This window comes from Heterodontus francisci, chromosome 2, assembly GCF_036365525.1.
Source record: "Heterodontus francisci isolate sHetFra1 chromosome 2, sHetFra1.hap1, whole genome shotgun sequence".
Taxonomy (NCBI): domain Eukaryota; kingdom Metazoa; phylum Chordata; class Chondrichthyes; order Heterodontiformes; family Heterodontidae; genus Heterodontus; species Heterodontus francisci.
In genome coordinates, this window is record NC_090372.1 from 191,779,171 (window position 1) to 191,795,609 (window position 16,439).

The window sequence follows — 16,439 nt, forward strand, 5'->3', positions numbered from 1 at the left end:
GTCCTTTTGGCATCCCAAATTCATATAGACACCTGTCACTGGGGTCTTTCTGTGCAGCAATTCGGTCAGGCGGTATCAAGGATTTTTAGAGTGTCTCAGGAGAAATGCAGCAACTGGGGTTTCAGGCAGGCATCTTGGGGAATGAGAATCTCGGTTTTATCCACTTTGCTTCTAAGAGCTTCTCAAAGAAATGGAAAATCTGGTAGGCTTTTCAAAGAGATGGGAAAGGCTGTGTTGGAGTTTTGTCCTTCAGGTTGATTTTTAAAACTCCAACTGACTGTCCAAAGTGAAACCAAAAACAATCTCAAGAGTCAAGCCTCCCGACCCCTATAAATCCTGACCTGTCACTTCTCCGTAAACATCTTCCCCAAGGCAAAAAGGCCCCCTGCTGGTATTCAAAAACAGGTGCCTTCCAATAACTGTTGTTTACAGGCTAATTCCAAAAGTCCATCTGATGACCTCTTAAAAAAAAACACAAATTCCAGCATCTTGGAATCTGTTTTCCAGTTTTAACACACAAATCCTCAAAATGTAACAAAAAAGGAAGCACTTGTAACACACCTGCTTGCTAGCCATATGCACAGCAAATCAACTGTGCCATCTGTTGTAGCCTTGAATGCAGTGCTTTCTGTGTCCTCATGTTTGACTCCAGTTTCTGTTGCAACAGATTACTTTGGCCAGTGACTACCTGTCTGCTGAAGTGCAGCTCCTCTTTTATTGCTCCTGTGTCACGTTGAGGTAAGGCATCCTGTTGCGAAATACTCACCTGCTGTCAGGCTTCCTTTGCTTCTCTTTGAGTCTGTGTAGGGCTGTGCCCCCGTGCATGCTGCTATTGTTTTTGCTGTGACTGCCTCTGTGGTAATTTCAGCAACACCCCCATCTGTATTGGTGCAGCCAAAAGTCAGCTCTCCAACAGCTATTCAGCACAAAACAAATTTCCAAACTCAACTTCTTTCTTTGGCCTCCTTATCTCGAGAGACAATGGATAAGCGCCTGGAGGTGGTCAGTGGTTTGTGAAGCAGCGCCTGGAGTGGCTATAAAGGCCAATTCTAGAGTGACAGGCTCTTCCACAGGTGCTGCAGAGAAATTTGTTTGTCGGGGCTGTTACACAGTTGGCTCTCCCCTTGCGCCTCTGTCTTTTTTCCTGCCAACTACTAAGTCTCTTCGACTCGCCACACTTTAGCCCTGTCTTTATGGCTGCCCGCCAGCTCTGGCGAACGCTGGCAACTGACTCCCACGACTTGTGATCAATGTCACAGGATTTCATGTCACGTTTTCAGACGTCTTTAAAGCGGAGAAATGGACGGCCGGTGGGTCTGATACCAGTGACGAGCTCGCTGTACAATGTGTCTTTGGGGATCCTGCCATCTTCCATGCGGCTCACATGGCCAAGCCATCTCAAGCGCCGCTGACTCAGTAGTGTGTATAAGCTGGGGATGTTGGCCGCCTCGAGGACTTCTGTGTTGGAGATACGGTCCTGCCACCTGATGCCAAGTATTCTCCGGAGGCAGCGAAGATGGAATGAATTGAGACGTTGCTCTTGGCTGACATACGTTGTCCAGGCCTCGCTGCCATAGAGCAAGGTACTGAGGACACGGGCCTGATACACTCGGACTTTTGTGTTCCGTGTCAGTGCGCCATTTTCCCACACTCTCTTGGCCAGTCTGGACATAGCAGTGGAAGCCTTTCCCATGCGCTTGTTGATTTCTGCATTGAGAGACAGGTTACTGGTGATAGTTGAGCCTAGGTAGGTGAACTCTTGAACCACTTCCAGAGCGTGGTCGCCAATATTGATGGATGGAGCATTTCTGATGTCCTGCCCCATGATGTCCGTTTTCTTGAGGCTGATGGTTAGGCCAAATTCATTGCAGGCAGCCGCAAACCTGTCGATGAGACTCTGCAGGCACTCTTCAGTGTGAGATGTTAAAGCAGCATCGTCAGCAAAGAGGAGTTCCCTGATGAGGACTTTCCGTACTTTGGACTTCGCTCTTAGACGGGCAAGGTTGAACAACCTGCCCCCTGATCTTGTGTGGAGGAAAATTCCTTCTTCAGAGGACTTGAACGCATGTGAAAGCAGCAGGGAGAAGAAAATCCCAAAAAGTGTGGGTGCGAGAACACAGCCCTGTTTCATGCCACTCGGGATAGGAAAGGGCTCTGATGAGGAGTCACCATGTTGAATTGTGCCTTTCATATTGTCATGGAATGAGGTGATGATACTTAATAGCTTTGGTGGGCATCCAATCTTTTCTAGATCCAATCTCAACTAAAGTAGCCAAAATGGCTTTAAATTCCCCAGCAGCCAAAAATGATTATCCCGAGACTTACTTTAATGGAGGTGGGCAATCCTTTATGTATCACTTTGTCGGCAAGCTTCTTGAGTGTACCATATTTTTCTGGGCAGATTTAAGAGTGGGCAAATCGAACTCACTCATGCACCAATTTCCCAAACGGTTCATAATGCAAGCTGAGGACCCCTATTTAAATAGTTTAGTGAGCCCAATGTTGATTTGAGGTGCCTAAGGAGAACCTTAGTCAATAAGGTGGCCTCCACATTTTGGGTGCACATCTGGTATGGGATGTCCCACTGTGAAATTGGTAGGTGAAATGTTGATTTTGCAACTGAAAACTGGGCATAAATCAAATAAATTTCTATCCTATTGTTTTCCTCTAACTTTCACACAGTCATATTGATTATTCCCCGCCCCCACACCCCAATTGCGTATTGTTTTCTCACTCCTGTGAATATTTTTCTGACAAATTGTTTTACCTTGTCTTCTCACTCACATCCTATTTTTATTTTTTCACATTGTTTTTTCTGCCCCAACTTACAGTATCTTTCTCTACATGTATATTACTTAGTTCTGTTCTGCACAATTTCTATCTTTCTGTTTCACATGTATTTCTTGCTGTCACACACATTCCATCCTCTCAGTTGTAATGTTTCTCTTTGTCTCACACAAACACCTTGCATCTTTCTCTATTACTTATTGTGTATGCCTTTAGAGACATTATTTTCCCTTTGTACCAGATATCCTGTATCGATTTTTAAAAAAAGGCATTGTTTCTCTCCTACATAGATATTATATCTTTCTTGCTTTCTCAGTATAGTGATGTTTGTTTCTCAGTCTTGTCTCTTTTCTGTCTTATGCAGACACGTCTTTTTCTCTCCTTGCTTCTGTATCACATATATGGTATCTTTCTCAGAAACATATTGTATTTTTCTCTGACTCCGAAATATTGTTTCTTTCTCGTTTGTTTCTTTCAGAACATATTACAAATTTCTTTCTTGCACATGTATATTTTATTCTGAAATTACACTGAGGGATATCCTCAGTATATACCAACGTGTGAACACTTAACACGTTTGAAGTCCCCTCTCTTGTCGTGGAAGCATTAACCTACTTAAAATGATAGGTTAACACCTCTGCTAAAATAATAGAGGAATTTTAAGCAAATGTGTATGCTTGTAATTTCAGGGCCACTGTACCTTTCTTTGTCTCAGATGTATTGTATCTTTCTCGGCACACACGTTGTGTCTGTTCTTTCACACAGTCAGATATTTCTTACTCATACATATTTCTCCTTCATAATTCGCCATAGTTCTCTCTTTATACAATGGATCTTTCTTTCTCAGGTATTTTGATCATCTTGCCCCTCTCTCACATTCACATTTTATTTCTCTCAGATACAAAGGATTTTCTTTCAGATACCATTCTCTCAGACAGATACATTCTGCCTTTCTCAGATAAATTATATCTTTCCCTCACAGATACACAGTATCTCTCACACAGATGCATTGTATCATTCTCGCAGACAGATAAATGGTATCATTCTCACACAGACACATTGTATCTTTTTCCCCACACAGTTACAGTATCTTTTTTTTCCTTCTCTCTCGGACATATTGTTTCTTTATGCCTCGCGCTGTATTTTTTTTTTCACTTTCTCCTCCTCACCTTTCGCTCGCTCGCTCCCTCTAGCGGCGGGCTCGCGCTTCCCTGCGCTCCGCGTGAGCGCGGCCCTCGGCGCGCGCCTGTGCTGAGCTCTCCCGGGGCGCGCGCCGGTGTTGTGCTCGCGCTCCCTGCCCCCTCCCCCCCCCGGGCTCTCCTCCACACAGACAGAGCACACGCAGACATGGCGGTGGTGTGAAGCGTTGGAGATTCCCCCCCTCCTGTATAATATGCATCTCCTTTACCTCTGTGCAAAGTGCTGAAGTGTGGCCTCGTCACTCGGACACAAAGAGAGAGAGAATGGCGGACCGCAGCATTGATAGTCTGGCTCTTCCTCTCGAGGTGAGGGCGAAGCTAGCCGAGCTGGATTTGGAATTATCCGAAGGTAAAAGCAGATTTTTTTCCCCCCTTCCTCTGTCTCTCTCTCTCTCCTCCTTTCGTTTCATGGGTTTCTTTTCTTTTCTATCTCCGTGCTTTCTGTCCAGCTCCCTCCCTCTTACCTTTTTGTCAATGCTCAAACCTTCACTTTGATTTTTTTTGTGTGTGTGTTGCTTCGCAATTTATTAATGATATAGTGTTACCTTTCAGCTGACACTTCATTTAACGGTGAAGCCGAAGGAGGTGGAAAATTAATATTAGGGCTGGGCTTTGCTCTGTTCCCTGGTTAACGGTTTTACAGCGGTTTCCTTAGATTTGTTGTTGACGCTATTATTTCATTAGAATGTCTCCTTCCGATTTGCAATGGGAAGGGCAAGCCAGCATTGACATTTTTTTTAGAAAAAGAATATGCAATCGTGGCGTCAATTCATAATCTTTACCCTTGTGATTTTTTTTTGTAACGATTTATGAGTATCGATGTATTTGCCAAACTTAAGATTGCAGCATAAAAAAATAATTTGAGTGGAGAGGCGTGTTAATCAAGTGTATGTACATGTTGTATAATATATAACAAACAGATGTTCAGTTTAGGAGTAGATCTCACCAGTGCATTGATGGCAGACGGTATAATTTGAATGTTAAGCTAGGAGACGGCATACTCCACTACTTAATCTTGACATGATGGAAAGAGCTGAAAGTGGGGAGATACTAATTAGTGTCACTGTGATCTTTAAGGTCGATGTGGCATTGTGTTGGATTTAATGCTGGCATTTGCAGTGCCAGTTTGGAACATCAACATATACTGGAAATAACAAATAAGTTTTGATTTTCAATTAAAAGCAGGGGTGGCAAAAAATCTCTCCTTTTGTAGTCTGCTTTCCTACTCATATTTGTGTCTGGATAGGGATGCAAGTAACGCGACGCTTCTTTTATCCCGTAGCTTGGAACAAAAAAAAAACCGTTTCCCCCTTTTTCTTTTGAAAATAATTTTGATGTGATTTAATGTCAGTTTAAAATCGGCGGATGAAGGAGCGTCAAGCTCATTAATACGTGATACTTGTAGATTTTAACGGTCTCCTCCCCTCCCCTCCCTTTTTGAAAGTGTTTGGTTCCAGATAATGCTGTTCATCTCTTAGAGAGAGGCAGATATTTACAATGTTCCTCCCTTAATAGCTTCATGTGTTATCCACAAACTGGAATTGATAGAAGCTAGCAGCCTGACAGCAGAGGAGCTTTTGGCCAATTGATAAAAGGACAAGCTAGCGGTTGCGGAGTGACCGATCAATTTAACCCTCTGTATATATTCTCCCCCCCCCCCCCCCCCCATTGATACAGATGTGCATCGTTCATTAGGTGCGGCCACATATTCAAATTTTAGTAACCCCCAGCTGTTAATTCTCACTTATTTTGAGCGAATCTCTCTCTTAGTTTTTTAAAATGACATTTCTTTGATATGGCTCACTTTAAAAAAAAAGAAGCGGCACCATGTGCGTGTGTTAACGAGATTTGTGATCCAGGAATGAGATTCCAAGCTGTTGACACTTTGGCAGTACTGTAAACGCACCGGATGTTTTTTTTTTGTGTTGAAATCCGATACTTTTAACGACGTGCGATTCAAATCAAGGTGCAACATTGTAATAGTTCCTTGAAACTTTTCGTTCATATGCTTGTGTGAACGTGTGTAAGCTTTTGCCATGTCGCTTTCGGTAAACGTTTGAACAAAAAGTGTTTGAGGAGCAGTAGTTTGCTCCAATCCTTTTATGGGCTATGTGGTTTTGACAGCGTATTGGTTGGACTGGTCCCAACCCTTGGAAATGAAATGCTTAACGGTCGGACTGGGCGCAAGTAGGAAGTGAAGGAATACCAAATGCAGTATTTTTGTGTACACACGGAGCAGGCAGCGATATCATGACATGTAGCCGTTATTAATTACGTTCATTCTGAAGTCTGATTAGCTGGCAGTTTGAAATTGTCCATATGTGACCTCCACACTTCGTCTTTCCCCCACTGCTTGAGCATATTTAGAATTTTATAGCAGTCTGAGAGTTTGTGCCACAGCACTTCTGCACAGGAGGTTGATCGCTCGACTTTCTAGCGCAATCTGACTAGTGGATATTGACATTGATTTTTTTCCCCCGTCTTTTCGAATACTGCTTTCCAAAGTTATTTTCTTGCAAATATCCATTTAAAGAAAATTATCCCGCCATAAATTGCGGGATACAAAATATGAAGCACTGTGGCTTGCAGTCAACAATGCACTTGTGCCAAAGACTAATTAACGTTGTGGCTGTGCGCATTTGTGTGTTTGCTGCATTGAGAAAGGAAATAAAGAAACTGATTAGGACAGGTTGATTGGTAAGCAGGTGTACTAGGAAATAAAAATAGGCATTGTGATTGAGGCTATCTGAAAGAAGTCGAATTGCTATTCAATATTAAAGAATTAAGTTATCGAAATGAATGCTTAGGGGAGAATTAATGCTGCCAGTTTAGCATATATGCACAGAATTCACACCAATGCTAATTTCAAAGTCAGGGGCACACCTGACTCCAGAGTGAAAAGAGACTTCCTGGTAGGACTAGTTTTGGTTTGATACTGTATGAAGAGTAAATCCAGTACAATATCAACCCTGGCTTGTAAAATGCTCAGATTATCTATTGGACCACCTGGATATTTTGCAAACCTACCCAACCTGCACATGCAGAAAAAGGAGAAATTAAAGTTCTAACTTTTTGGGAGTCACTTCTGTTTATGCATGCATGCGTTCACTCTGAAACAGGACTGTTTGAAAAGCAAGCGAGACAAGCAGTGTAAAACCAGGTTTTACCTGTCTGGAACCTGAACTGCAGCTACCTTTTTCATACCTTCAGATGTGAAGTGCCACTCTTTTGATTCAGCTTTAGTTGAGTAGGTATATTCAGATACTGTACCTCCAAAACACAGCTGCTAACTTTCCTGTGTTCTTGTTTTGTCTCCCACATACACTCCAATCATGATAAATCAACATGCAAAACAATGTCACAAAGACTACAAGACGTTTTTCATGAATAGATAAATGAAATTTTAACATAATTCTTGTATTGTCCTTGGGAACCAATAATGTATCTAACCTACAGTGCAGTGTGATTTCCATCCAAATAATCAGTAAAATGCCATGAAGGTTTACATTGACAATGTTGCACCAGTCTTGTGTATATGGTACTCTGGCTGCCTCAGGCAGTTCTGGGACCCATTTTTTTTTGCCTCCCAAGAGCAGAGGTCAATGATTTGGGGGGTGGGGAGCAACAAGCACTTTTTAATTGACCATTCAATGGGACTGGTGAGAAACAGATGGAGTAAAAAGGGTAACAATGCAAATGTGCCTCATTGAAGTGAATTCAAGAGACTTGTGATAGTTGTGGAATATGCCTGACTTGAAACCAATACAAAACAGGACAGTTCCTAGGTTCACTTGCACTGACTGACAGTATAAATGGGCATAAGGTTTCTGAAACTTAGAATGATTGATATAACATTTTCTCCATAATTAGAAGGCCTTAGTAAAATAATATCAAATGAAAACCCTACTTTGTTTCTCGGACCAGTTATAAATATGCAGTACCTACTTTAAAATTTGGGAGGAATCCAAGGAGAGGTGTTAAATGGACACTGGCTACCCTACAATATATTTTCTTCTAAAATTATATATTTGCCAACACTGCATTTACACCAGTTGAAGACCGATTTGATTTTATGAATGCAAAGCATCTTCCTTGTCATCTAGTGTTAAATGTTTAATGTATTCTGTCAGTGAACTTCAATGAAAAGCATAGGAAATTGCACTGAAGTGAGGAGTCCTTGTTATGCAGTTCCTTTGCAGTCTCATTTTTAATGTTTCAGATTTGCTGATTTCTCATGTTTGTTGATCAGATAACATGGACAATGTGGATATCATTCACAGAAACTGCACAGTAAAAGGAGCAGAAAGCTTTTCTTTCCTTTTTCATTTGACTGGATGTTTCATAAAACAATAACAAAACAATTTGAATTTTGCTTTAAGAATGAGCTGTTGTTTAATTTACATGAATACTTTCACTTCGTAACAACAACCAATTCAGTTGGTCTGTTAGTAACTCCAATTCAGCAGCCAATTAGTGTAAAAATAGAAATATACAAAGATGTATATAAATGAAGCAGCCCTGTTGTTTATAAAGCTCACTGAAGTGAAATTCTGAACAACTTCAGTAAAAAGTAGTTGGATATATTGGTAAAGAATCTTTCTACTTTTTCTTATTTAAGAAAGAACTTCTTATTTTGCACCTTTTACAACCTCAGGATGTCCCAAAGTATTTTACAGCCTATAAAATACTTTTTCAAGTGTAGTCCCTGTTTTAATGTAGAAAATGTGACAGCCAGTTTTTATGGAGCAAGGTTCCACAAACAGTAATAAAATAATCTATTTTAACAATGTTGGTTGAAGGATAAATGTTGGCCAGGACACTTGAAGGAAGTCCCTTGCTCATATTAAAAAAAAAATGCAGTGGGATCATTTACATCCGCCTGCGAGGGCAATCAAAGCCTTGGTTTAATGTCTCATCCAAACTACGACAGCACCAACAATGAAGCACTACCTCAGTTGTTGCACTGAAGTGTCAGCTTAGATTATGTGCTCCAGTCTCCGGACCCAACAACCTTCCTGACACGGGGGAGAGTATTACCACTGAGCCATCTTATCATTTCTAACTGGATATGGAAATGGTTATGCCAGTTTTTAAAAAAACTTTTTTTTAACCTACTGCCTTTACTTATAACTTCATTCTTTATCATTGCCAATACTGCAATGTTTCTTTTTTCTTTTGGGCCTCCTTATCTCGAGAGACAATGGATACGCACCTGGAGGTGGTCAATGTAGAAATGGAAAAACATACATAATTCAAAGACTTGCCTCGGTAGCAAGTAATCTGGTGTCGGTGGGGGAAAGATACTACACCGTTATGAGAAACTGTTGACTAAATATGGAAAAATTCAGCTCACAAAATAATCTGCTTCTAAGTAAAGGGGAAATCAATGGAGAGAAAAAATTGCAATGTAAAATAAATATAATTTTATGTATTTTCAAATGCTAAGGTTAGCAGCCATAGGTTTAAAAATTAACATTTTAAAAGGATTGTTTAGTGATAAGTCTATACAAATCATACTTGGAAACCATACCTGAATAACTGATTTTTTTTCTCTGTATTAGTTCAGTAGCTATCCTGCCTATTTGTCTTTCCACCTCCTCTCATAGTGCTACAGTGATTTGAAAATGAGCTGCCATGACTAGAGTGCTGGATACTGAGTCATTTCTCGCTGCTTTTCAGTGCTGGGGGAAAAAAAATCACCATTGTATATTTTCTCAACTTGACAGTCCAAAAACCATCTATTGTTTGAATAGCACTGTTTCCAGAAGCAAGGAGGACCATTGACACTGCTTGCTATATGACATTTACACAAACCCCAAGTCCATTCAGATATTAATGTGGTATAGAACCAGCTGTGAATATAAAAATTATTGTTTGAATCTGTAGGCCTTTGTTCAGATATTTGAGCCTCTGAAATGGAAGAGGCACAACATCTGTTTGTGGAAGTTTTCGATTTTACATGTGCTTTTTAAAATTAGTTTTATCAATTGAATATGGAAACGTGTATTTACTTGCACTGTAGTCTTTTTTCTAACAGGTCACAGCAGCTATTTGTCTCGTGTGAATTTATTCAAAATCTCTAGCAATCTTTAGGTGTTTAGTTTTTAACTGTTTCATTTGGATGGTTTGTTCTTGGTGCTTCTGCAAACAATTGCAGAATTTTTGGAAAGGATTAACCTTCAGATGTCTAAATGCATTCATAAGTGTTAATCAAAATATAATATGTAATTTTTTTCTGGTAATTAGTTGTTGATTTGTCACTTAATTCACTACAATGATTGCATTGGAGTTACTAACCCTTCAATTTGGACCACTTCACATAATAACTGAATGGAGTATCCTGGTTGTACATAACCTTCAAATGATAATCATTGACATCCACCTCCACTAATCTCCACATTACTCCTGTGTGTATCTCCCTTTTTTTCCCCTCCCCTCCCTCTACCCCTAATAATTTACTTTAGGATCCTTAATAATCCAGTGGATCGTGCAGCATGCTACTGAATCATTATGATTAGGCAGACCACAGATTCAATCCTTAGTCTGGGCTGGATTGGTAGACATTAGTCTTAGTGATGGTGGACAGAGGAGTACAGCTGGTCCCGCTATCTTTGGAGAGGGAGGGAAAAAGTTAGTAAGGATTTTAGTGCCTGCTGGCAAGAAGGCATTATCTGTAGCATTGCCCACCTCTGTTCCTGCCTCAGCCAATTTGCTGCCGAAACACTCATCCATGTCGTCACCTTTTTCAACTATTCCAATGTCTTCTGGCCAACCTCCCATCTTGTACCCTCCATAAACTTTAGCTTATCCAAAACTGTGCTTATTTCCTAACCTGCACGAAAATCCCATGTACCCATTACCCCTTGTGATCTCTGTTGATTCCTGGTCTCTGCAATGCCTCCAATTTAAAATCCATGTATTCCAATCCCTCCAAAGTCTATCTCTGTAACCTCCTCCAGCCCTACGACCTCTGATAACTCTCCATCTCTGGTCTTGTGTAATTCAAAAAGGATTCATACTGCCATTAATGTGCCTTCAGGTGTCTAGGCTTAAACTCTGGAATTCCCTCTCTAAACCTCCTGCTTCTCCACCCCCTCTCCTTTAAGACCCTGCTTAAAATCTATCTCTGAACAAGCTTTACTCATCTTCCAATCTCTCTTCCTTTGGCTCGTTGCCAGTTTTTGTTTGCTTATGCTTCTGTGATGTTCCTTGGGACACTTGTCTGTGTTGAAGCTAGCATATGAATTCAAGTTGTTGTTCATGTCTATTGAGTATAGATAGAACCATGGTTTAGTTGTGATGTTCTCAATGTTAAATAACATGTCTCATGAGAGAACAGCCACTTGTGCGAGATACCAAATTGTTGACAACAGTTGTGGAATCATACCCCAGCATTAGCCACTGCCTTCAGCAGAGGAGATCAGAATATTGATGAACAAAACCTATTCAATGGAGTGATTTCATATTGAGGTTCAGCCTGTAGTTATAAACCATGCAGTGTTTACTCTTGCCGTTTACTAAAACCACTGCTCATATCCAGTTTTTATGTATTGATATTTAAGTAACTTTTAAAAAAATATTGAGCCCATGAATAGATTTGCTTTTGCTGTACGTAACTTTATGAAGATTCAAACCTTCTGTGATCTTAAAACTGATACTTGGCTGAATAATTATAGCTATGCACCATAGGTTGCACCTAATACTTTTGGTTTGGGCATTCATCTAAAATGGATTTTATAAATAAATAAATAAATCTGCTAATTCAGCCAAGAGAAGTGTGCTTGACAAAACAATTCAAATCAGTCATTTTGACTGTGATCTAATTACAATTTAAAGCTCATTAGTACAGGAGAATCAATGCAAATCAGTTCAAGTCTGGATCGGGATTTAAATTTAATTAAGCAGGATTCTTGAATTGTATTGTGTACACTTGCACTTCAGGTCACTCATCTTCATATTGTAAGAGGAATCCTTTTGACCTTGATACACAACCCAGTTGAAAAGAAGAAATGGCAGCATTGGCAAAGTGACTTTTACACATCAGTACATAAGTGTAATAAAAGATCAGAAGCAAATACAGTTGTGCAAATAGTGTCATGTGGTGCATGTTACCACTTAAATTTTATATTGTATTCATGTGAGTTGTTCAGCCAAGTTAAATTTGTGAAGAAGTTCTGAAGAAGGGTCACTGACACGAAAAGTTAACTTTGCTTCTCTCTCTACAGATGCTGCCAGACCTGATTAGTATTTCCTGCATTTCTTGTGTTTATATTAAATTTGTGAACTGTTTTTCACAAGCAATGTTTAAAAACTCGAGCAGCTTGCTCAGTAAGTGAACATGTAGTGCTATGAAGTCCTATAGATTTAACCCCAATTTTGTTTTTTGTAGCACTGTCCTAGAATTAATCTCAACTGAGGTAGTGTACCCAGGGTAGGAGGAGTAAAAATATCAGCATTGCTTTTTTTTGTTATTCAGTGGCCTCCTTTCTGGAAAGTTCACATTTGTGGATATTAGGTGGGAGCAGGGTAAGGCTGAGCACGTGAACAGTTTGCCAGCACTCTCACTGTCAGTTTGTGCGACTAATGGTTACTTAGGATGAGATACTGGAGTGCTATCGGCACTTTGGAACTTTTCCCAGTGCAAGTTGCTACTTTCAGCTAAGGAGAGGGAAAAGGAATTTATTGGAGGAAAAAAAGAAGTGTTTCATATATTTGTTGATCTCATCAGCCTGCAGCCTGACCAGTCCGATTGGAATGAATGTGACCTCCTTGTTCAATTTCCTTATGGCCGGACAAGCTGTGGGAATTAGAGTTGGCTGATCCTGAGTTTGCATTGTTGAGGTGTTTGGACAAAGTTGAACTGGGGGCATATCATTTCATTAGAACTAAAGGTTGCCAGTAAAATTCTGAAGTAGGGTCGTGATCTGAAACATAAACTTGTCTGTTCTTTATGCAGGTGCTGACCAGCTTGTGGTTTTCCAGCATTTAAAAAAAATTATTTGCAAGTTGTCATCATAGCAGTAAGATTTTATTACTTTTGTGTAGGCGTGGAATATTTTGAATGAGAATTGCTTTTTAAAATATAAATAAAATCTGGAAAAGAAAACATTCTTTTAACAAATAGTTTATCATTCTGTGTACTCTAATATAAAAGCTTTGGCAATTACATTTTACTTATATTTGCATAATCCATATGTTCTCGCACCCACACTTTTTGGGATTTTCTTCTCCCTGCTGCTTTCACATGCGTTCAAATCCTCTGAAGAAGGAATTTTCCTCCACACAAGATCAGGGGGCAGGTTGTTCAACCTTGCCCGTCTAAGAGCGAAGTCCAAAGTACGGAAAGTCCTCATCAGAGAACTCCTCTTTGCTGACGATGCTGCTTTAACATCTCACACTGAAGAATGCCTGCTGAGTCTCATCGACAGGTTTGCGTCTGCCTGCAATGAATTTGGCCTAACCATCAGCCTCAAGAAAACGAACATCATGGGGCAGGATGTCAGAAATGCTCCATCCATCAATATTGGCGACCACGCTCTGGAAGTGGTTCAAGAGTTCACCTACCTAGGCTCAACTATCACCAGTAACCTGTCTCTAGATGCAGAAATCAACAAGCGCATGGGTAAGGCTTCCACTGCTATGTCCAGACTGGCCAAGAGAGTGTGGGAAAATGGCGCACTGACACGGAACACAAAAGTCCGAGTGTATCAGGCCTGTGTCCTCAGTACCTTGCTCTACGGCAGCGAGGCCTGGACAACGTATGCCAGCCAAGAGCGACGTCTCAATTCATTCCATCTTCGCTGCCTTCGGAGAATACTTGGCATCAGGTGGCAGGACTATATCTCCAACACAGAAGTCCTTGAAGCGGCCAACACCCCCAGCTTATACGCACTACTGAGTCAGCGGCGCTTGAGATGGCTTGGCCATGTGAGCCGCATGGAAGATGGCAGGATCCCCAAAGACACATTGTACAGCGAGCTCGCCACTGGTATCAGACCCACCGGCCGTCCATGTCTCCGTTATAAAGACGTCTGCAAACGCGACATGAAATCGTGTGACATTGATCACAAGTCGTGGGAGTCAGTTGCCAGCATTCGCCAGAGCTGGCGGGCAGCCATAAAGACAGGGCTAAATTGTGGCGAGTCGAAGAGACTTAGTAGTTGGCAGGAAAAAAGACAGAGGCGCAAGGGGAGAGCCAACTGTGCAACAGCCCCAACAAACAAATTTCTCTGCAGCACCTGTGGAAGAGCCTGTCACTCCAGAATTGGCCTTTATAGCCACTCCAGGCGCTGCTTCACAAACCACTGACCACCTCCAGGCGCGTATCCATTGTCTCTCGAGATAAGGAGGCCCAAAAGAAAAAAAGAATATGTTCTGGTAGGATTTAGATTTCTTTCAGGCCTACTGTAGATGGACACAGTCAGGTGCTTGGGTGGCTACACATGTGCTTAAATAATTATTTAGTCCCATACTGATGATTAGAAATGTAATCATGCTAACCATATATCTAGATTAAAGAAGGACTTTTTGGCAGATTTGGCTGTACCTTTTTATTATGCATTGACTTTGTGCTTTGCATATTTGGCAGAGTTTTGAATGATTGAGTTTTATGATGCTTTCATGTGAGTAGAATTAAATGTCCATGGAGATTTTTTTTAAAAAGCTGTTTTTTCTTCCTCCATTACATTTCACTGGTATTTTTGCACATAATCTTCATTCACCTGTCTCTAAAAAAAAATGCTGTACCATTAATATGCTTTAAATTCTGAAATTTGAGTTGACCTTTGTCTGAACTGCCTCGATCTGTATGAAGTTTACCTGCTAGCTCATTTAACTATTCCATTTAGCACCCTGAATATCTATTCACAAATATCCTTGATGTACATTAGCCATATAGATAGTATCTCTCATCTTACTACAATCTGGTAACCCATAAGTAACGTGTATGTGCATATGGGATATTATAAAATTGGAATAAAGCTGTAAAAGTACCTTTTCATTAGTAGAAGGTTAAATGCACTACTTGCAGAATTGGCTGACTCTCCCAGTTGAGCCTTTTCACCATCTACAAAGCACAAGTTGGGAGTGTGGTGGAATACTCTTCCACTTGCCTGGATGAATGCAGCTCCAACAACACTTGAAGCTCAATACCATCTGGAACAAAGCAGCCAGCTTGTTTGGTATCCCATCCGCGAATTTAAACATTCATTCCCTCCACACTGGTGCACTGACAGCAGCGTATACCATCCATCTGTACACCTCCATCCCCCAACAGGACGGTTTGAGGGCTCTCCGCTTCTTTCCTGAACAGAGGCCCAACCAGTCCCCATCCACCATCACCCTCCTCTGCATGGCTGAACTTGTTCTCACATTGAACAACTTCTCCTTCAACTCCACTCACTTCCTTCAAGTAAAAGGTGTTGCTATGGGTACCTGCATGGGTCCTTGTTATGCCTGTCTTTTTGTGGGATATGTTGAACATTTCTTGTTCCAGTCCTATTCAGGCCCCCTCCCCTCGCCTCTTTTCCCAGTACTTTGATGACCGTTTCCTGCTCCCGCCGTGAACTGGAAAACTTAATCAATTTTGCTTCCAATTTCCACCCTTCTCTCACCTTTACATGGTCCATCTCCGACACTTCCCTTCCCTTCCTCGACTTCTCTGTCTCCATCTCTGGGGATAGGCTGTCCACTAAAATTCATTACAAGCCCACCTACTCCCATAGCTACCTCAACAACACTTCACACCCTACCTCCTGTCAGGACTCCATTCCATTCTCCCAGTTTCTCCGTCTCTGACGCATCTGGTCTGATGATGCAATCTTCCACAGCAGTGCCTCTGATGTTGCAATCTTCCACAGCAGTGCCTCTGATGTGTCTTCCTTTTTCCTCAACCGAGGATCCGCCCACATTGTGGTTCAGAGGGCCTTCAACCGTGTCCAGCCCATTTCAGGTACTTCTGCCCTCACCCCTTCCCCTCCCTCCCAGAATCACGACAGGGTTCCCCTTGTCCTCAGTTTCCATCCCACCAGCCTCCATATCCAAAGGATCATCCTTTGCCATTTCTGCCACCTACAGCGCGATGCCATTACCAAACACATCTTCCCCTCCCTTCCCCTGTCAACATTCCGAAGGGATCGTTCCCTCTGTGACACCCTGGTTCACTCCTCCATTACCCCTGACACCTCATCCCCTTCCCACAGCACCTTACCATGCAGGAGGTGTAATACCTGCTCTTTTATCTCCTCCCTCCTCACTCTCCAAGGCTCCAAACACTCCTTTCAGGTGAAGCAGTGATTTACTTGTGCTGCTTTCAATTTAGTATACTGTATTCGCTGCTCACAATGCAGTCTCCTGTACATTGGGGAGACCAAACGCAGATTGGGTGACCGCTTTGCGGAGCACCTGCACTCAGTCTGAAAGCATGACCCCGAGCTTCCGGTTGCTTGTTATTTT

The 16,439-nt window shown here is 41.5% G+C and overlaps 1 protein-coding gene across 5 annotated transcripts in view; it reads left to right on the top strand.

The window, feature by feature from the left end:
• Positions 1 to 4,106: 4,106 nt before the first annotated feature.
• LOC137349461 (disco-interacting protein 2 homolog C) overlaps positions 4,107 to 16,439 on the top strand; it is a 635,092-nt gene continuing 622,759 nt past the window's right edge. For all 5 annotated transcript variants that reach the window (XM_068014972.1, XM_068014974.1, XM_068014973.1 and 2 more), the window contains exon 1: positions 4,107 to 4,335. In XM_068014972.1, the coding sequence (XP_067871073.1) occupies positions 4,251 to 4,335 (85 nt within the window). In that variant the 5' untranslated portion in view covers positions 4,107 to 4,250. The remainder of the gene's footprint in view (positions 4,336 to 16,439) is intronic.